At 38.3% G+C, this 21,629-nt stretch overlaps 1 protein-coding gene across 3 annotated transcripts in view; it reads right to left on the bottom strand.

The window, feature by feature from the left end:
• The window catches only part of gpc5a (glypican 5a), a 111,365-nt gene that overhangs the window by 46,335 nt on the left and 43,401 nt on the right, over positions 1–21,629 (bottom strand). The window contains exons 7-8 of one of the 3 annotated variants that reach the window (XM_046837333.1): positions 17,467–17,587; positions 13,956–14,102 (exon numbers count right to left, since the gene is read on the bottom strand). The exons of 1 other annotated variant lie outside the window; for it this stretch is intronic. In XM_046837333.1, coding sequence (XP_046693289.1) covers positions 14,070–14,102; positions 17,467–17,587 — 154 coding nt within the window. In that variant the 3' untranslated portion in view covers positions 13,956–14,069. Of the gene's footprint in view, positions 1–13,955; positions 14,103–17,466; positions 17,588–21,629 lie in introns of those variants that run through there. One more of the 3 variants, XM_046837331.1, reaches the window with a different exon arrangement.

Genomic DNA, 21,629 nt, shown 5'->3' with positions numbered 1-21,629 from the left:
TCCGAATCGAGGCACCGTGTCATCCACTTGTTGCTTCTTTCCATTTCAAAAGCAAACCTTTTCCAGAGACTTGAACTGTGAACAAGCAGTTGTATCAGAAGCATGGTCCCTCTCAAAGAAGAGTAGATGAAGAAAAAGAAGCTAAAACCCTGTCCACATACAGTGTACAAGCAAACACGTATAAAGCTAATTCCTTAAACACCTAAGGTAGCACATTCCAAAAATCCTGTAAAAGCCTGGATAAAAAAATTGCACTACGGCAGCCTATTAGCTTGCTAGCTCCTACCCAGCTAAGTTGTAATAATAAACCTGGTGAATGAAATGAAATTAGCATGATTCTGAAGAAAATTTTAACTATATTTTTATGTTTACGTGTGAAAGCTACAAAGAAAAGATGATTTTTAGCTTAAGTTCTGTGTTAAGTTCAAGTGTTACTTGATAATAATCCTCATTATACTAAACTAATCAGGACTTAGCATATGTATGTAAAAAATAAAATAAAAATTTAGAAACGAGCTACATTGGTGACTACTCCGCTGGCTAATCCGCAAATTAGCAAAAAACATCAAGTGTTCAGTAGCCCTAACTTGCTAGCGAATGTGTGTAAAATCTAGGTTTAATGTATACAAAGTTTAATTGGCCTGCTTAGAAATGAGGTAAATAATAAATAAAAACGTAACAGAATTTAGCAAAAAAGACATCCCATAAGTTAATTATCTTATAAGTTAGCACACTTCAGGTTATTCATGACAAAAAAAAAGCCAATTGCAGGCAAACTTTTAACTAATAGGTCTGTTAGTAGTTAGCATCAAGAAAAAAAAAGTTATTTAGAATATAGCGTTTGTGTAAATGAAGGCATTAATATTAATAACTATTCTATATCATGTATTTCATTAGCAGGGAATGAAATCAGGCTTATTTTTTCGAATCAGAATAATGGTCTGCTATCGTACTGGCTAATTAGCAGGTAACAAAATGGTGTGTTAAGAAGCTAGCTGGAATCTAAAAAAAACGAACGCATCGCTTGTTGTTTAATGAGCTAATTAGTAAATTAGCATTAAAGCCTGATTGAAAAGTGTAACCCTGTGATGATTCGCTTCATTTAGTATTTGGTTAATGTTGGCGATGGAGATAGAAAGCAAGGCGAGTAAAATAGATAGCGTAAATATATGTAACACACACACGAGGCGGCTAACTCTTCGTCTTAGACGAGTTCTCGAGTGTACTGTTGGCGTATGTTATTAGCTTGTAGGCAAGAAAAAAAAGAAAGGAAGAAAGAGAGAGACGGCAAGATAATTGAGGAAAGAGAAGCAGAGATTAAAGGCGACAGTGTGAAGCCATCGATCAGGGATTAAACAAAAGCTCTGTCTCGCTCTTTCAAAGTGTTTTTCTTTTTTTCTTTTCCCCGCTCCTGGAAATCTGACGGCTCTCCTTTTTGGCACTAACACAGCGTAGTGATGCTAAAGAGCGATAGCGCTGATTATCCTTCGTTCATGCTGGCGTTTATTTCCAGGGTGATGAGAGTCGAGTGATAACGGCCCCACACTGCCTTTATGCTTTGTGCCAATGCAGAGGAGTGTTTATATATATATATATATATATATATATATATATATATATATATATATATATATATATATATATATATATATATATACATACTTTTTTTTCCCTCTGTCGTTAACGCATTACGCTTAAATGTTTCCTCAGTAAGATTAGCAATTTATGTTTGCTCAGACTTTCTGAGCGAGAGCCGAACACGGCTTTCCGGGTGAGCGGGCCCGTGACCCTGCCGGTCCAAGCTGTACGGAAAGCCGCTGAAAGGCACACACAAACACACACACACACACGCCAAGCCAACCGTGTCGTTCCATTAGCAGTTTTTTTATTATTATTAGCGCTGTTTCTACTCAAAAAAAGGCGTTTTTGCAGAAATGCGGCGTAAGCTAAATGCTAATGTGCAAACTCCGGGAAGTGGAACATCTGATATTCAGAGGAAATGGAAACGCTGTTAACGGCAACATCGTTAGCATTAGCATTTAAAGCTCTCGAAACACTGCGGACCTTCTGTTTTTCTTGATATTCGATTACAGTGTATGGACAAGAAGTTTGTGGACACCCATGTGTCTATTTTCTGCTATAATTTATCCTCCACTCTTCTGGGAAGATGTTCCACTAGATTTTGGAGTGTGCATGTGGAGATTCTTGCTCATTCAGAGATAAGGGTGTTAGTAAAGTCAGGTACTGATGTAGGTGGTTCTATAGGGTTGAGGGTCAAAGTTCTATAGCAGGAAATCTTCCACTTGATCACATGTAAAGCATATCTTCATAGAACTGGCGTTGTGCACAGCTGGAAAAGTTTTTGGGTCTCCTAGTCCTAAGTCCTACTTTCCGGATTCGCCTGATTCATTCTGACGCCCCATCTCTGGATGAAGTTCTCTTCAATTTCGATACCATTCTGCTCAGCTCAGGATTGTTCCACATGAACAGCCTGAAGAGCTAAGAAATTACTGAGCAACTCAAGAACTATGAGGATGGATTTGGACTGTAATTAATATCAACAGTCTACTACAATGGTACAGGAGTTCAATTTGTACGAAAAGACCAATGAACTGTACAGTCTGGTTCCTCAAGGTTTCTTCCTTAAACTTATAGGCACTAACATATCAATTTAAATTTAATCTCTTTATCTCTGTAGCTTTGGGACAGTGTCTATTGTTAAAAGCGCTACAATCTACCTTATCTCTCCATGTAGTTTTCTCTTTGTTATTATCTGTTCATTTATTTGGGTTCTTTCTCCCTGTCTCAGTTTTTTTTCCCACAGATTGTGTGTTTGAAGGATCATTCATCATTTTGGTCCTGATTGGTTTGTCTCGAATGACACCCGGAGTGTCCCTAGGAAGCCTACATCAATCCCGACCTCCTAGACTTCTAATAGCTCGGTAAAAAGTCGAACTGCAAAGTATAGTTTTTCGAGTGGGCTTCTTGAGAGGAATCGGTGTGATGCCTCTAATCCCAGCTCATCAACATTCACCCTGACGCTCTGGCGTGCAGCGTTTCACACAGGCGCCTATCGCAGGCCGAGCAGGAACAGGACGAGGCAGCGCGCTGAAGAGCGGGCCGTGTTATCTAATGCTGCTTCATGGCGCGGAGGGAAAATGGATTCATTGTGAGGCTTGACAGCGTTATTAGCGCCGTGGCGACATATAAACCACAGCTTCATTAAGCTCGTAATGATGATGCAGGTGCAGCGATCCGTTCATTACTCGGCGTGAATTTCAGAAAACAACCGGTAGAACTCGTTAATGACAGAGAAAAAAAAATGAGGATTGATACAAGTGATGGTTTTAGCACCAACTAGGTGGAAAAGAGCTGATAAGTAAGCTGAGGTAAATGTCAACATTCGGGATGGTTCCGTTATTATTTCCACAGTCAACAGCATCATATGTTATGTACTTGCGTGTTGAGCTAGCATGGGAGCTGAGATATAACCATAAGATTTCTACCAGACTAGCTAGCTTCGCACATATTGTGGTGTTAGTTCACATATGGAAGTTGAGAGAAATTTTCTGATTTATTTTCGCAAATTACCAACAAATCTGAGGTAAATGTTGATGTTTTTGAAAATTTGGTCCATTTAATATGTCTTAGCTAGAGGCTAAGTTGGAACACTCGATTATTAGTAAACTCTTACTACTCGATTACTCCTCAGTACTTCTCAGTGAATAGGAATTCGGGCTCATTGTCATTTTTCACTGTCTTAGCTCATTGCTAAGATATAACATCTGGTCATTAGCGAGCTCTTGTTCCCCGAGTTTCCTCAGCAAATTTTCCTAACTTATTATGGTAAGATAGAATGAAAGCTTCGATTTTATTGACATATTGCTAGCTACCTCACTAGCTATTAGCAAATACATTCATACGCTATGTCCAATGATGTTCAATTGTGTGTTTGTGGTTGAACTGTGACCATCGGTGACATTTAGTCATTGGCGGGCGGTCAGGGCCAGCAAATCCTTCTCTGCTGGCCTGAACACTAATAGAAGCACTGACCTTCATTTACAACCTAAATTCTAATATTTGTTCCATGAAATTGTATTAATTTATTCCCAACAGTTTCTTTTCTTCATTTTGTAGCATTTCTCTCGGCTGCACTGCTTCCAGTACGTGTATGTGGATGTTAGATTTTTTGTCCAATCAGATTTCAGCCTCTATGTGCTGCTATGTCAATCTAATCTGCCCAGGGCCTTCAAAGTCAGTACTGCTTTCCTTTTTACCTTAGAGAATATTAGCAATGAGTCTGTTTCTTTAACCAATCAGATTGCATATTCGTCTCGCAGGGCAGCTAGCTGGCCCAGAATAGCCTCAGCATCTTTCCGTTCTCTGATTGGTTGGTCAGAGGGAAACTGTTACAGCCAAGTTCGACTGGCAAAACACGTGTGCAGCTCTGCACACATTAATACATCTGAGTTAGACTTTTTCTTGCCTACAGAGGAAGAGAAATTGATTTGGTCTCGAACATAGTTAAAAATAAATTGTGAAGAAAGCTAGACATCGTTGAGAAGGTCGGCCAACCCCAAATCTTGTCTCTGCCTGGAAAAGGGTTTGTTCACCACTTCCAGACCAGTGAATACGAGCGGTACCACTGGATTACAGCCTCTAAAGAGCGGTGCAGATTATGAGTTTGCATCTCTGGTGATTAGGTTGTGTTTTAATTACATTTTTATGTCTTTGTCATGTTATTAGACAATTATTGATTCTGAACTGCTCCAGATGATGTAGATGCACAGTTGTGGTTTTAGTGTCACAGAGGTTTGGAGTCTTTACTGGGTTTCTTGCTTTAGTAAAACTGTGTTCACCCTTCATATGTGAAATGCCTCTGTCTCTGAAATGCCACACGTTGTTATATTGCGTTTTTGTACAGTATTGATGGTTTCTATAATTGCGACGTGATAGTGGTGGTATTAAGAGGTGGATTAAGTCGGGTAAGTTTCCACTGAAGGCCCAGGTACCAAATGCACAGCCCACCACTGCATTTAGAAGAGCGGGTTAGCAATCAATGCTAATATTAATGTTCTGGATAATTCTGTCTTATTTCTCTAAAGTAAATGTTGATATTCTGGATAATTCTTTCTCGTAATCTGAGGTAAATATTGATGTTCTGAATAATTCTTTCTCCTTTCCTAAGGTAAGTATTGATGTTCTAGATAATTTTGTCTCATTAGAACCTAAGGAACATACATTAGTTTCTTTTATTGTCAGCCAAATGACAGTTCTGAGGTTTCGGCGTCCATGTTGCACAGCGAATGGCGAGCATGTTACAAGTTGGACTCAGAAAAGCGTTACCTTACGTCAAAGTCACGCAATTAGACGTGTGTGTTTCTGCTTCATTGATGAGCACTGAATAATAGCACAGACGCTAGAAATGCAGAGCCTATATTATGCGTGTGTTCAAAATATTCCATAAAAAACGTTATCAGAGAGGACAGAGTGTGTGTGAGTGTATGAGTGTATGAGAGAGTGTGTGTGTGTGTGTGTGTGTGTGTGTGTGTGTGTGTGTGTGTGTGTGTGTGTGTGTGTGAAGACCCTATATTCTGATGGAAGAGAGAAAGTGTGTGTCCAGGCTGGAATGAAGTAATCTAAATGCGTTCAGGTTCAGATGGCGTTTTCTTTGTGTGTGTGTGTGTGTGTGTGTGTTAGAGAAATGCCAGTGTGTCAGAATGATCAATAACCCCATTAACTAGGGAAAAAAAAGACACATGAACCTGTACACGTTCCTATATGGAGATTTCAGAACAAAATGCATTGCAGCAGCTCATAATAATATCTGGCTTATAGCAGATTAACGTAAAGCGATGACTAGCATTTGTCGTAATGCTCGTCTAAAAGATAACCTGTTTACTGATTAGCCTGATTTTAAAGCGCTATGTTACCCTTCAGTGTATACTACGCCACTTGTTTGCTGACTAGCCTGCTTACTATAATGCTAGTTTACACTTTAGCGGCTAGTTTGCTGATTAACTTGCTTACCATATGCTACATCACTGGTTAACCTGTTTATTGTGCTATTTTAGCACAATTTAGCCTGATTTCTCCTATTTTTATATTAGTTTGCGCTTTGGCGTGTTCACTTCTATGCTAATTTGTAAGTAAACGCTAGATTTTAATGCTAGTTTGTGCTGTAGACTTTTTACTTTGATACTAACTTCTTAACTGAAGTTTTTTTTATTACTACAATTCCATGTTTTTGGGTTAGTGCAAAAAGAGTCACTAGCGAACTCGCGGAAAGCGGCCTACAGAGTTCAGATGAGCTGCTGTTCCGTCAGCATGAGGCAGCGGCATTGCCGGGGGATTTACGCAGCTCTCTTCAGGTTCTGTAAATGAGGTGCCCCGGGGCGGCTAAGCGGTGCGCACTACAAAGAGAGTGAGCTAAACGGGTTTCAAGCCGGGGTTTCCTTCTTCTAGATTTCAAGGGATATGGCGAATCTCTTCAGAGATCAGTTGCAACCCGAAATTGAGTCCCAGCCTGGAGCTAAACCAGGAAGAAACCTTCAGGAAAGGCCAAAGATGATGTCACTTTGGCTTTGTTGAAGTTTAAATGAGCGAATGTACACATCAGACTTATGATGCCGATGTAAGAAAAAAAAAATTGTACTTGCTAGTTTTGTTGTTCGTTAGCTGACAGATTACCAAACTACGTTTTTAAAATTATCTAGTCTAAGTTATACGCCTTTGAATAACACCGACGTAGCCTGGCTACATTGCTAGCATCAGCCCGATGGCCTGCAAGCCACCATTAGCCATACATCAAGGTCACAGTCTAGGGTTTGTTACATTACTGAATGGTAATCACACGATCTGACGGTTAAAACTGGAAAATTAACCATACATCCTATCTTTAGAGACATTTCCTGTTTGTGAGAGCTAACGCCAGGGAGTAAAATGTAAAAAAAATAAAACGCGCACACACACACACACACACACACACACACACACACACACACACACGGTCAGCAATTAGCCATTAAAAACAGATTGATATAAATGGCTTTAGAAAAGCAGCTGTGTGACGCCGATAAGCCTCATTAGCATGCGCCTCGTTTAGCCCGAAGCTTAACGAAGCACTCGCTAATTAACACACCATTGCTGTGTGCACTACCAAGTGCACTTTATAGATCCTCTGTTCTTGGACGTTCTAGTAAATATATCTATCTCTATATAACGTTTCTGTCCCAATCGCTAGTTCATATCGTCTCAAACTCTACTGTTAGCATTCTTATAGATGCCAGGCTCCGTCTCAAATGAACGTTTAGGGTGCGTAAATGCTAACACAACAATCCTAACTCTGTCATAGTGGCTCAGTCCCAAATGACAGTTGATCCTTAATTACAATTCTTCCTCAAACATTTGTTAATGCTAATGCATTTTTAAGCTAATTTGTTTTGTCCCAAATAGCGCCGTCCATCACCACTTGGTGTTACTACTTCACCTGCACGATGACTCCCGGAGCGTCCACTGGTATGACGGAAACGTCGTCCACATCGAAGCGTCCTTTTTCCGGAATGTCACTCATATGAAGCAGCTCGAGATGCTAATTAACACACGTTTATCATGCTAATCTCACACGTTAAATGCTAATTAACATCTAAATAGACCATAGGAAGGCTGAGTCCCAAACCACATTTGCTTTGAATGTCACCTTTGCACGTATATATTCAATGCCATTGAGTTTGAAAAAACATGCTAATAGGATAGTGGAAATTGCAGTGTGTGTGTGTGTGTGTGTGTGTGTGTGTGTGTGTGTGTGTGTGTGAAATATTCTGGTTAAAGTGTCAACACGAATTTGAAAATGTCACGAGTGGGGGTTCGGGTATCGTGACGTTTATTTACCTCAGCGTTCATATTTACTGCCCAATTTATCACCAGTTAGAAATGAAATGTTTATTACATTGTGTGTGTGTGTGTGTGTGTGTGTGTGTGTGTGTGTGTGTGTGCGTGTGTGTGTGTGTCTGTTCAGCGTTTGACTCAGGCAGATGCTGCTCTTTCCTGACAGCCTCATTTATCAAATTAACGTCAACTTTTTTTTTGGGTGAAATTTGTGAGAGAAATGATTAGCATGGCTTAGGTCAGCTAATGCCGCATGCTAGCGCTAATCCAAACCTGTGTTTGTTTGGAGTTCTTTTGTGTGCAGGTGTGTGTGTGTGGTTTTTTTTTTTTCTTTGTGGAACTTTTCCAACTACTTTAGCAAACATTTTACTTCGTTTTGCTTATATTACATTAGCATGATTAGCTGCGAAGAGTTGGGTATGATTGTGTTCAAACTGTGTATGATTGTGTAAGAGTTGTGTATGATTGTGTAAGAGTTATGTATGATTGTGTAAGAGTTTGTATGATTTTATTTATGTATATGGTTGTGTAAGAGTTGTGTATGATTGTGTAAGGGTTGTATATGATTGTGTAAGAGTTGTGTATGATTTTGTTTATGTATATGATTGTGTAAGAGTTGTGTATGATTGTGTAAGAGTTGTAGATGATTGTGTAAGAGTTGTGTATGATTGTGTAAGGGTTGTATATGATTGTGTGAATTGTGTATGAATGTGTAAAAGTTGTATATGATTGTGTAAGAGTTGTATATGATTGTAAGAGTTGTGTATGATTTTGTTTATGTATATGATTATGTAAGAGTTATGTATGATTGTGTAAGGTTGTATATGATTGTGCAAGAGTTGTATATGATTATTAAGAGTTGTGTATGATTTTGTTTATGTATATATGATTATGTAAGAGTTATATGATTATTATAAGAGTTATATGATTATTATAAGGGTTATATATGATTATTATAAGAGTTGTGTATGATTATGTAAGAGTTGTAGATGATTATGTAAGAGTTATAGATGATTATGTAAGAGTTGTGTATGATTATTAAGAGTTGTGTATGATTATAAGAGTTGTGTATGATTATTATAAGAGTTGTATGATTGTGTAAGTTGTATATGATTGTGTAAGAGTTGTATATATGATTGTGTAAGAGTTAGATGATTGTGTAAGAGTTTTGTATGATTATATAAGAGTTGTGTATGATTTTGTTTATGTATATGATTGTATAAGAGTTGTATATGATGTAAGAGTTGTATATATGATTATTGTAAGAGTTATGTATGATTTTGTTTATATATATGATTATGTAAGAGTTGTGTATGATTGTGTAAGAGTTTTGTATGATTATGTAAGAGTTGTATATGATGTAAGAGTTGTATGATTGTGTAAGAGTTAGATGATTGTGTAAGAGTTATAGATGATTATGTAAGAGTTATGTATGATTTTATTTATATATATGATTATGTAAGAGTTGTATGATTATGTAAGTTATATATGATTATGTAAGAGTTGTATATGATTATATAAGAGTTGTATATGATTAAGAGTTGTATATGATTATATAAGAGTTGTGTATGATTTTGTTTATGTATATGATTATGTAAGAGTTTTGTATGATTGTAAGAGTTGTATATATGATTGTGTAAGGTTATATATGATTGTGTAAGAGTTATAGATGATTATATAAGAGTTGTAGATGATTATGTAAGAGTTATATATGATTATGTAAGAGTTGTGTATGATTTTATTTATGTATATGATTGTAAGAGTTGTATGATTGTGTAAGGGTTGTATATGATTGTGTAAGAGTTGTATATGATTGTGTAAGAGTTGTGTATGATTTTGTTTATGTATATGATTGTGTAAGAGTTGTGTATGATTGTGTAAGAGTTTTATATGATTGTGTAAGAGTTGTATATGATTGTGTAAGAGTTGTGTATGATTGTGTAAGAGTTGTAGATGATTGTGTAAGAGTTGTAGATGATTGTGTAAGAGTTGTATATGATGTAAGAGTTGTATATGATTTTGTTTATATATGATTATATAAGAGTTGTGTATGATTGTGTAAGGTTGTATATGATTATATAAGAGTTGTATATGATGTAAGAGTTGTGTATGATTTTGTTTATATATGATTGTAAGAGTTGTATGATTATGTAAGAGTTTTGTATGATTATATAAGAGTTGTATATGATTATTATAAGAGTTGTGTATGATTGTAAGAGTTGTAGATGATTGTGTAAGAGTTGTAGATGATTGTGTAAGAGTTGTATATGATTGTGTAAGAGTTGTGTATGATTTTGTTTATGTATATGATTGTGTAAGAGTTGTGTATGATTGTGTAAGGGTTGTATATGATTGTGTAAGAGTTGTATATGATTGTGTAAGAGTTGTGTATGATTTTGTTTATGTATATGATTGTGTAAGAGTTGTGTATGATTGTGTAAGAGTTTTGTATGATTGTGTAAGAGTTGTATATGATTGTGTAAGAGTTGTGTATGATTGTGTAAGAGTTGTAGATGATTGTGTAAGAGTTGTGTATGATTATTATAAGGGTTGTATATGATTGTAAGAGTTGTGTATGATTGTGTAAGGGTTATATATGATTGTATAAGAGTTGTGTATGATTGTATAAGAGTTGTATATGATTGTGTAAGAGTTGTGTATGATTTTGTTTATGTATATGATTGTGTAAGAGTTGTGTATGATTGTGTAAGAGTTGTATATGATTGTGTAAGAGTTGTGTATGATTTTGTTTATGTATTCGATTATTCATTTATTTATTATTCAATCATTTCTTGTTTATCACGTTAATTAAACAGATGACAAATAAAAACAAATGTGTTTAATTAGCATCAAAGGACTTCAACCGTGAAAACTGTGTTGTTAATGAGAGTCTGTGTGTGAGTGTGAGTGTGTGTGTGTGTGTGTGTGTGTGTGTGTGGGTGTGTTTTGATATTAAACAAACAAGTCCAGACCCAAACAGGAATTCGGCAGCAGCACAGAGTAAATATTGACCGTCTATAATACAATAATGCACCAACTTCTAATTGAAACCAGTTCAGTAGTGATGAAGAAACTGCTGGAAATAATGTGCATAATAATGTTTCACACACACACACACACACACACACACACACACACACACACACACCAATTCAAAGGCCGTTTCCTGCTGCTGCCATTTCCACCATTCGAAAAAATATAAGAAAATAAACAAACAAACAAAATATCCAATTCTTTCCTCTGGAAAAATTATATCCACTGTAAGTGGGCGAAAAATTACAACAACAAAAAACAGAGCAACGGACATATTTACTGCTGATGCACTTAAGGAGCTGAAGACGAGGGAAGACAAAAAAAGGAAGAAATAAATGAATTGGAGCAAGAAAGAAAAAGAAAGAAAGAAAAGAAAGAAAGAAAGAAAGAAAGAAAGAAAGAAAAGAAAGAAAGAAAGAAAGAAAGAAAAAGAAAGAAAGAAAGAAAGAAAGAAAGGGATGGAGGAAGAAAGAAAGAAAGAAAGAAAGAAAGAAAGGGATGGAGGAAGAAAGAAAGAGAGAGAGAGAGAGAGAGAGAGAGAGAGAGAGAGGAGGGAGAAAATAATCAAAATAAAGGCAGAATAGGAAAGGAAGAAAGGAACGAGTGAAACGAGGGAAAGGGAACAAAAAAGGATAAAGAAACAAAAAAAGAAGGATGCACAAAAACAGTTATAATTTGAAAAAGAAAAAAAAAGAAAAACTAATAATAAGTTGGAGACAGAGGAATAAATCAAAGAAGGCTAAAAAAAATGTTTGGCCCCTCCCTCTTTAGCCCCGCCCCTTTCCTAGGTTACACCCCTAGTATTGATAGTGCACTACATCTTTCTGCCTGTCCTAAAGTGAGCGCCCTACTGCCTAAGGACCGAGTGCACTAGGGAAGTGCAGGGTATGAGGAATGGGACGAGTCTGACCTTTGAGTCGGGTCGTGTCTCAGTGACGTTTAACAGAAAGTCTCGACACAGTGACTGGCTGGAGCCCAGCTCAAGATCTAACCTGCTTATTTATACAACACACACACACACACACACACACACACACACAATGTGTTTAGTGTCCCGAGTTAAAGGTCATACTGACAGGCAGTGATCTACACACACACACACACACACACACACACACACACACACACAGCAATATGACAAAAAGTGAGAAAAAAGGACCTCTGATTTTTCTTTCATTTCTTTCTTTTTTATATTTCTCCTCGATCAGTATGCCACCCTTTTCTTTCTTTGTTCCCCTCGCTCTCTATTTCTTTTTAGTCTCTCTCTCTCTCTCTCTCTCTCTCTCTCCTTGTCTTTTGTGTTTCTCTTTCCTCCATCTTCCTCCATAGTAGAAAATTCTACTTATATCCACAAAAGAAAGAAAGAAAGAAAGAAAGAAAGAAAGAAAGAAAGAAAGAAAGAAAGAAAGAAAGAAAATAAAAAAACAGAATCAGGTTCATTGAAAGGTTAATCAGGGTTATAAGAAAGAAAGAAAAGAAAGAAAGAAAGAAAGATTTTTTCGTATTTCTCTTTGATCAACATGCCAATCCTTCCCTCATATTGTCTTTCTCTCCCTCTATTTATTTTCAGTCTCTCTCACAGTCTTTCTCTCTTTCTTTCCTTCTCCCTGCACATCCTCCTCTCTTGTCTTTCTCCTTCTGTTTTTCATCCTCCCATTCGCCTTGTTATTTACAGTCCTCTCATTTTTTTTGTTTTTGTTCGAGGATCCCTCGTTACCATGACGAGCAAGGAGCTTTTATTAAGAACAGACATGCTTCGCTTTTTTTTCTTTTGTTTATCTGAAGGACTAAGCCAAGGCTTTTCGGTGAACTTTGACCTCTGTACGTCCTGAAGGTCGGCGTGGTTGCTCCGCTAACGAGCGTGGTAATTAAGCGTTGAGGAGGAGGGTGGAGGCCGCAGTGCTCTTTCAAACCCCTGATTTATTCTTGCAGCTGACAGTGAAAACACACACACACACATACACACACACACACACACACACACTACGCTGTTGACCTCAGACAGGAAACGCATCACTGATTCAGAGGAGCGACGCATCAGTGATTCTGAAGCGAGACGCGGCGCATCCCAACGAGCAGCAAATAATTCACAGAGCTGCAGAAAATCCCTGTTTCCTCTCATTTTCACAACCAAGTCCAGGGGCTGTGTCTCAAATCACATGGTCAGAAGTGTGCACTAAGTAGTAGACTGGAACGTCTGTATATGGGACAGAGTCCAAAATGATCTTTCTTGATCTTTCCTTCCTTTCTTCCTTTCTTTCTTTCTTTCATTTGTTTGTTCATTCATTCTCTATCTCTTTTTCCTTGTCATATTTCTTTTCTTTTTTTCCTTCTTACCCTCTTTTTCTTCTTTCATCTATATTTTCCTTCCTTCCTTCTTCCTTCCTTCCTTCCTTCCTTCCTTCCTTCCTTCCTTCCTTCATCCATATTTTTCCCTCCTTCCTACCTTCATCCATATTTTCCTCCTTTATTCTTTCCTTCCTTCCTTCCATCCATATTTTTCTTTCCTTCCTTCCTTCCTTCCTTCCTTCCTTCCTTCCTTCCTTCATCCATATTTTCCTCCTTCCTACCTTCATCCATATTTTTCCCTCCTTTATTTATCCCTTCCTTCCTTCCATCCATATTTTTCCTTCCTTCCTTCCTTCCTTCATCCATATTTTTCCTTCCTTCCTTCCTTCATCTATATTTTTCCCTCCTTTATTCTTCCCTTTCTTCCTTCATCCATATTTTCCCTTCCTTCCTTCATCCATATTTTTCCTTCCTTCCTCCCTTACTTCCTTCCTTCCTCCATATTTTTCCTTCCTTCCTTCCTTCCTTCCTTCCTTCCTTCCTTCCTTCCTTCCTTCCTTCATCCATATTTTTCCTCCCGCCCTCTATCCATCTTTTTTCTTACTACCTTCATTTATGCCTCTATTCCTCCTTTTCCTTCCTTTCAACAATAATAAGTAATGTACAGTAGCCCACCCCAAATATTTGAGTATGTGTGTGTGTGTGTGCAATCCGGATTTGAATTAATACCAGTTTATGCAAATGAGTGATGAATCAATTCTTTTTTATTTACATTCAAATGGAGGCCATTAGCATGCGCCGTTGTGCCTGAGGACTTCACACCGTGTGACATCATCGACTACATTATGTATTATTTATATTCAAGTATGTAAGAACGTTTCTGCCAAGAAAAGCTTTAAACACACACACACACACACACACACACACACACACACACACCAAAGAAAAAGAAAGAGATTAACCCCAGATTACAGTTAGCTCCCAGATTAGCTCACATATTAATAAACCATGTCACAGATTACAGAGAAAGAACATGGAGCATCTCCCAGTTTAGCACATTATCCCCCAGATTAATGACTCACCTCCCATAGGGAAAAGATTCACCCCCAGGTTAACGGTTTACCCTTCAAATAAAACATTTCATTTCCAGATTAAACATTTACCTCCCAGAAAAAAGGATTTATCCCCCAGATTAAGGATATAACCCCAAATATACAATATACCACCTAGAAAAAGAATTTAACCCCAAGATTAAAAAAAATCTACCCCCAGGTTAAGGATTTATCCCCCAGATAAAGAATATACCCCCAAATTTAGGATATATATATATTTATATTGAAACCCCAGATTAAGGATTTACCCTCTAGATAAATGATTTACCCCCAGATTAAAAATATACCTGACAGAAAGAAGATTTACACCCCGGAAAATAAATTTATCACCAAGATAAAGGATCTACTGCCAGATTAAGGATTTACCCCCAATGTAAGTATTTACACCCAGGTTAAGAATTCACCACCAAGACTAGGAATTTATCCCTTTAATTAAGGAATTATTAAAGGATTTACTCTCCAGTTTTTCCTTCCCTTCATTACGTTTTTCCCTTTAAGGGTATTTTTTTACCCTCCAGATAAAGGATTAACCCCACAGATTAAGGATTTACTGATCAGATTAAGTTTCAGAAAGTCCTAATTATTCTTTAAAATGATTAGTTTTAATCTCCCAGATGAACACCCAGACTACAGAGACACTTTATAGATTACGGCGTTCCCAGATTACAAAACAAACATCTGATATTATGGAATTCTCAATGATTGTTCTGAATTATTGGCAACGTTAATGAGTTAGGCTCTTGGATTATTGGGATTAACTCCCAGATTACACTGTAATTTTGCAGATTATGGACTAACAATACCTACTGAATAATTCCCTGAGTCACTGAGCTCCAAGATTATGAAGTTGTTTGGCAGAATACAGTGCTGCCTTTCAAGATATTAATTCGGATCCCAGATTATGGTGTTATCTTTCAAAAATCAAATGCTTTGCCAGGTTTAAGAGTAAATAACTGCAAGGATTGACAGACAAAATGACTAAGGGATGAAGGTAAAAATGGTTTGGCCTGAATAAAATAACAGCCGAGTCTCAACTACGGTGTGTGTGTGTGTGTGTGTGTGTGTGTGTGTGTGTGTGTGTGTGTCATAATAAGTCCTGAATCAGCATTAGCATCATCACATCCTGTGGCTAAACGCATACACACGGCCACCTCAGCACAAACACCACAATGAGACAATGGGGCTAAAGCAGCATTGATTTAGCCAGGAGCCGAACACAAACACTAAAGATGGACTGGTAAATATGTATCCATCGATCACACACATCCTCGCTCTGGATCTCCCGCGCTAAATACAAATTACGCTCGCTAATTTCTGACCCAAAAAAAAAAATCATTCAAGGTTTAAGAGAGCTCTTAAGGGCAAAGCTAGTATTTTTTTTTGTTAATTTATTATTATTATTATTATGTACGTCCACAAGCTAGCTAGATATTTGTGTTTCGTAAGTCATGGTTGCTAGCTAGGTCGTTCTGGTTTGAATTGATCCCTGATTGGTTACTACCTAAATTGTTCAATCAGCTACCCTGTTTATATCTGGTTTAATCAGCTGTAGTACAAAATGGATCACCTCACACCTGATTTGATTTACTCAGATTTAATACACACCTGATCACTTCATACCTGATCTGATTTACTCAGATTTAATACACACCTGATCACTTCATACCTGATCTGATTTACTCAGATCTAATACACACCCAATCACTTTATACCAGATTTCATTCACTCAGTTGTAGTGCACACTGGATCATTCCTTCCTGATTTCATCCTTTTAGCATTGGTGTACACTGGATCACTTCACTCCATACCTGATTTGATTTAATCAGTTTTAGTACACACATGATTACCTCACACCTGATTTGATTTAATCGGCTTTAGTACACACCTGATCACTTCATACCTGATTTGATTTACTCAGATTTAATACACACCTGATCACTTCATACCAGATTTCATACACCCAGTTGTAGTGCACACTGGATCACTTTTATACCTGATTTGATTCTTTCAGCATTGGTGTACACTGGATCACTTCACTTCATACCTGATTTGATTTAATCAGCTTTAGTACACACCTGATCACTTCATACCTGATTTGATCCTTTCAGCATTGGTGTACACTGGATCACTACACTCTATACCTAATTTGATTTATTCAGCTTTAGTACACACCTGATCACTTCATACCTGATTTGATCCTTTCAGCATTGGTGTACACTGGATCACTACACTCTATACCTAATTTGATTTATTCAGCTTTAGTACACACCTGATCACTTCATACCTGATTTGATCCTTTCAGCATTGGTGTACACTGGATCACTACACTCTATACCTAATTTGATTTATTCAGCTTTAATACACACCTGATCACTGTATACCTGATTTGATCGTTTCAGCATTGGTGTACACTGGGTCACTCCATGCCTGATTAGATTTTCTTAGATTTAATACAAACCTAATTACTTTATACCTGATTTGATTTATTCAGCTGTAGTGCACACTGGATCACTTCATACCTGATTTGATCCTTTTAGCATTGGTGTACACTGGATCACTTCACTACATATCTGATTTGATTTACTCAGATTTAATACACAACTGATCACTTCATACCTGATTTGATTTACTCAGATTTAAATACACACTTGATCACGCCATACCTGATTTGATCCTTTCAGCATTGGTGTACACTGGATCACTCCATGCCTGATTGGATTTCATCAGCTTTAGTGCACACTAGTTCACTTCATACCTGATTTGTTTAACACAAATGTTGTATGAAACATTTGATCATGTCATACCCGATTCACTTGACAGTTTTGATCACAGTATCGGTTTGTTCCCCTCTCAGTCGCTAGCTATTATCTTCCTTACAGGATTTACCTGATTAAATCACAATGAGTGCACTGGTCAATTGGACGGTATCGATTGGCCCCTCTGATTTGATTGGCCGATTGCTCAGTTACCTCGCTGATTTACTTGCCAGCGCTGATCTAATTGGGTAAGTCATTGATTTGCTTGGCCAAATAGATTTTTTGGCTCATACTTGGCTGATCAAGTATTAACCACCCAATAATTTCATACCTGATCGATTTTTCTCATATTCGCTAAATCGCGAGCCTGGTGTCTGATTGGTTCCCACCTGGTTGATATGCTTTAGCTTGTCGATGACCTGGTGGATGACCGGATCAGCCTCCTTCACGCGAACCTCTGGGTTTTGTGCCTGGGCTCGTATTCCGCTGCCCACAACGCGCTTTGTATAGCTGTGGAGAAGAAAGACTATGTATATACATATATGTATTGTATTACGATGTGATGTTATATAATAAGGCAACCTAACTTACTACACCCTAGGGTTGCAAAATTCTGGAATTTTCAAGAACTTTCCATAGGTATAAATGGGAATAAACTGGAAATTTATAAAATTGCTTAAATGTAGTTAAAAAAAAAAAATCTTGCAGAATAATTTTGGGTTTCAATTGAATTTCTACCCATTTACATTCAGCAAATCACCTGCACACAGCACACTTACTGCATGGCTACTGGGGCCACGCCCCCTACATTCAATGCACATTCCTCAGCGTATGACTAAACAAAATATTTTGATTTGTGTTTGTATATGATAGCGTTCATATAAATTTCCCAACATTTTTAAAAATTCCTGTAAATTCCGAAAATGAAGTTCCCATAGAAGTTCCCATAGAAATCTTCTGAGATGTTGTTCCACTAGATTTTACTGCTCTTCAGCAACAAAGATGTTAGTAAAATCAGGCACTGGTGTATTGTGAGGTGAGGAGGCATGGGATAAATTTCCCCCTGAAGGTGTTCAATAAGGTTTTTAGCTCTATCCCAGTAGATCTTCCACTCCATCCCATATCTTAATGGAGCTGGCTTGGTGCACAGAAGCATTGTGATGCTGGAACAATTTTGGGTTTTCTAGTTCTAGTAAAAGGGGACATTTCATGCTAATCCAAAGACGTCCTGTAGAATTGTGTGCCATAGATTTTGTGGTAACAATTGAGGGGAAGAACCGCACATGGCTGGAAAAGTGGACCGGTGTCCCAATACTTTTGGTGTTTGTTTTTTTGTTGTTTGTTTCTGGAACATTTTTTTTTTACGTAAATGTAAAACGAATAAACGTTTGCCTTTGGTTAGTATGGGAAATAATTTTTTCGCCAAAATATATATCGCAAAAAGTGGCTGAGTGGGCGGGGCCTGACTCTGAACGAACACAGCAACATCTGGATATGATGACTTATGCAAAGTAGGATTTGCAAATCATTGTGTTGTTTAGTTTGTGTGTGTCAGAGAGAGTCTACTTAGCCTTTATTCCTTAGGGAGTAATATCTAAAGGTAATTTTCCATAATGCAATAAAGGGCACTTCATTAACCCTCCCTCCTCGGTGCTCCCTAAGTAGTGAAGATACGTAAATGAGAGGTCATGAGGCACACGAGATGCTTCTGGTCATCACGATTCATGGCCACACCTTCATTCTGTACATCTGTGCTTTCATTCAAACACACTTACACCAGTTCAGCTGCTTCAGAGACAGAGAGAGACACCGAAAATCTGTGTCCTTTGGGGACATTACATGAAGCGGAGCGACTGAACACGATGAAAAAGGGAACAGGCCTGCAGATAAACGAGTGAACGGATAAAAAAGACCATTCAATAAAACAGCAGAGCTCTGAGCTGAGACACAGGGATTATACCGGCGAGACCACGGAGGGGAGGGGAGGAGAGGCAGAGGGAAAGACAGACAGGATGAGAGAAATGCTAGACGGAAAGACAGGCGGTGACGGAGGAAGAAAAGACAGAGAAAAGAGGGCATGGAAGAAACTGGGTGAGAAAGACAGAGGTAAAGAGAAGGTGGCAGATAGGGTGTGAGAGAAGGATAAATTGAGAAAGGTAGAGAATAATGTGTAGAAAGAAGGAAGGAGGACAGAGACAAGTAAAGAGAGTGAAAAAATGAACTGTGTAAAAGAAAGTGCAAAGGAACAAAGAAGGAATCGCAGAAAGACAAAGCTGGAGAAGACGGAAAAACATTGAGGAAAAGAAAACGTAAAGACAGACAGATGCTTCTGACAGACAGAAAGAGAGACCGATAGACAGGATAAAAAGGACTGGGAGAAAACAATGAGAAAAAGCATGAGAGAGACACTGGAAGAGACAGGAAGGGAGAATATCATACAGACTGGATCAAAGAAAGGCACAGATACAGTATGTGCAGAAAGAGACATCCAGGGCAGACGGAGAACATGCTGTAACAAACCTGGACAGACAGTCTTGAACATGCTGTAACAGACAGACAGACAGACAGTATTGAACATGCTTTAACAGACAGACAGATGGGCAGACAGTCTTGAACATGCTGTGACAGACAGACAGACAGACAGACAGACAGACAGACAGACAGCCTTGAACATGCTGTAACAGACAGACAGTCTAGAACAGAGGTCCCCAACCTTTTTTGCGCCACAGACCAGATTAATGTCGGAACATATTTTCATGGACCGGCCTTTAAGATGTGTCGGATAAATACAACAAAATAAAACTATACGACTATAAAAATCCACTGCTATTGAATCCACTGTGTTGTTTTTGGTTTATTTTGCTCGCTTGGGGGTTTGAATTTAGCGGTAATGTATTATGTGTTAGCGGATGGAGGTAAGTCATGTGACCGAGACATCATGACATGCATCAAGGGTGAGTCATAGACAGATGTGGCGGAGAGAATCCGGTAAGAGAGAGAGAGAGAGAGAGAGAGAGAGAGAGAGAGAGAGAGAGAGAGAGAGAAGGAGGTCTGGTAGGTGGGAGACGTGGTGCAGTGTCCTGAATCTTTCCAGGTGAACACATCTTATACCCTTGTTCCCTCACTCACTGACCTTGGAGGGTATGAACAGAAGTAAACAAACTCCCTACACATCAGCAACATCAAACTCTCACACACACACACACACACACACACACACACACACACACACACACACACACAAGCCAAGTTGTATCTTCACACATGATTAGTTCTGCTGCCTACAGTGTGAGTGAGTGAGTGAGTGTGTGAATGAGTTAAAGGTACACTGCCCTAAAGGATAGTGTGTGTGGCTACAGGCACTCCCCACACACACACGCACACACACACACACACGCACACACACACACACACACACACACACACACACTCTGCAGGGAGGATATGCTCCTTAATCTCTTTTTCCTTTTCATACCTTTTTCCTTTCTTTTGTCCTCTCTTTCCTCCATCCTTCTTTCTACTTCCTTCCTTGACTCTCTCCCTTTATCCCTCTTTTTCCTTTCTTTCATCGCTATTTTTCCTGCTTTTTTCTTCCTTCTTTCTACCCTAACCCTTCCTTCCTTCCTACCTAATTTCTCTATTCCTCTTTTTCCTTCCTTTAAACCCATATTTTTCCCTCATCCTCCATTTAATTCCGTCCGTCCTTCCTTCCTTCCTTCCTCTTTCTGTTTTTCTTACTTTCATTACTCATTTTCCTCCTCCCATCCTTCTTCCATCTATCTCTCTTTGCCTTCCTTTCATCACTCTTTTCCTTCCTCCTCCCTTCACCCCATCCTCCTCTATCACTCTTTTTCTTCTTCTACCCCTCTTTTCTGTTTTTTCATTCCTTCCTTCAATTTCTCTTTTTCCTTCTTCCCTAACTGACTTCCTTCCTTCTTTAAATCCCGTTTTCCTTTTTTCTATCCATCCCTTTCCTCTCTCCTTTCATCCTACCCTGTTTCTCTGATCACTACAACTGAACACATTTTTACACATTTGTTTCCTCAACAATAAAAGGTAATGTACAGTGTCTCCCCCATGTGTGTGTGTGTGTGTGTGTGTGTGTGTGTGTGTGTGTGTGTGTGTGTGTGTGAGAGAGAGAGAGAGAGAGAGAGAGAGAGAGAGAGAGAGAGAGAGAGAGAGAGTGTGTGTGTTTGACAGGAGCCACCACTTTTGAGGTAAAAATAAACCTGATGCAGATGAGAGCTGTAGCAGATGGTGCTGTCTCTTATTATGGAGCTCAGGGAGACACAAGCACAAACACACGCACACGCACACACGCACACACACACACACACACACACACACACACACACACACACACACACACACACACCCATGCACACAGGTATATAATAGTATTTAATTTAATATATATTGAATATAGAAGATATTATATACACACACACACACACACACATCTATTAATAAAAGAAAAAAAAAACGCTTCATTATTACTTAACACTTAACAAGCCAATCAATACAACTATACAACAACAACTACACACCTATA

The sequence above is a fragment of the Silurus meridionalis genome, chromosome 24 (genome assembly GCF_014805685.1).
Source record: "Silurus meridionalis isolate SWU-2019-XX chromosome 24, ASM1480568v1, whole genome shotgun sequence".
In the NCBI taxonomy this organism is placed as follows: Eukaryota; Metazoa; Chordata; class Actinopteri; order Siluriformes; family Siluridae; genus Silurus; species Silurus meridionalis.
Note: the sequence above shows the minus strand (reverse complement) of the source record. Positions and strands in the feature narration are given on the sequence as shown.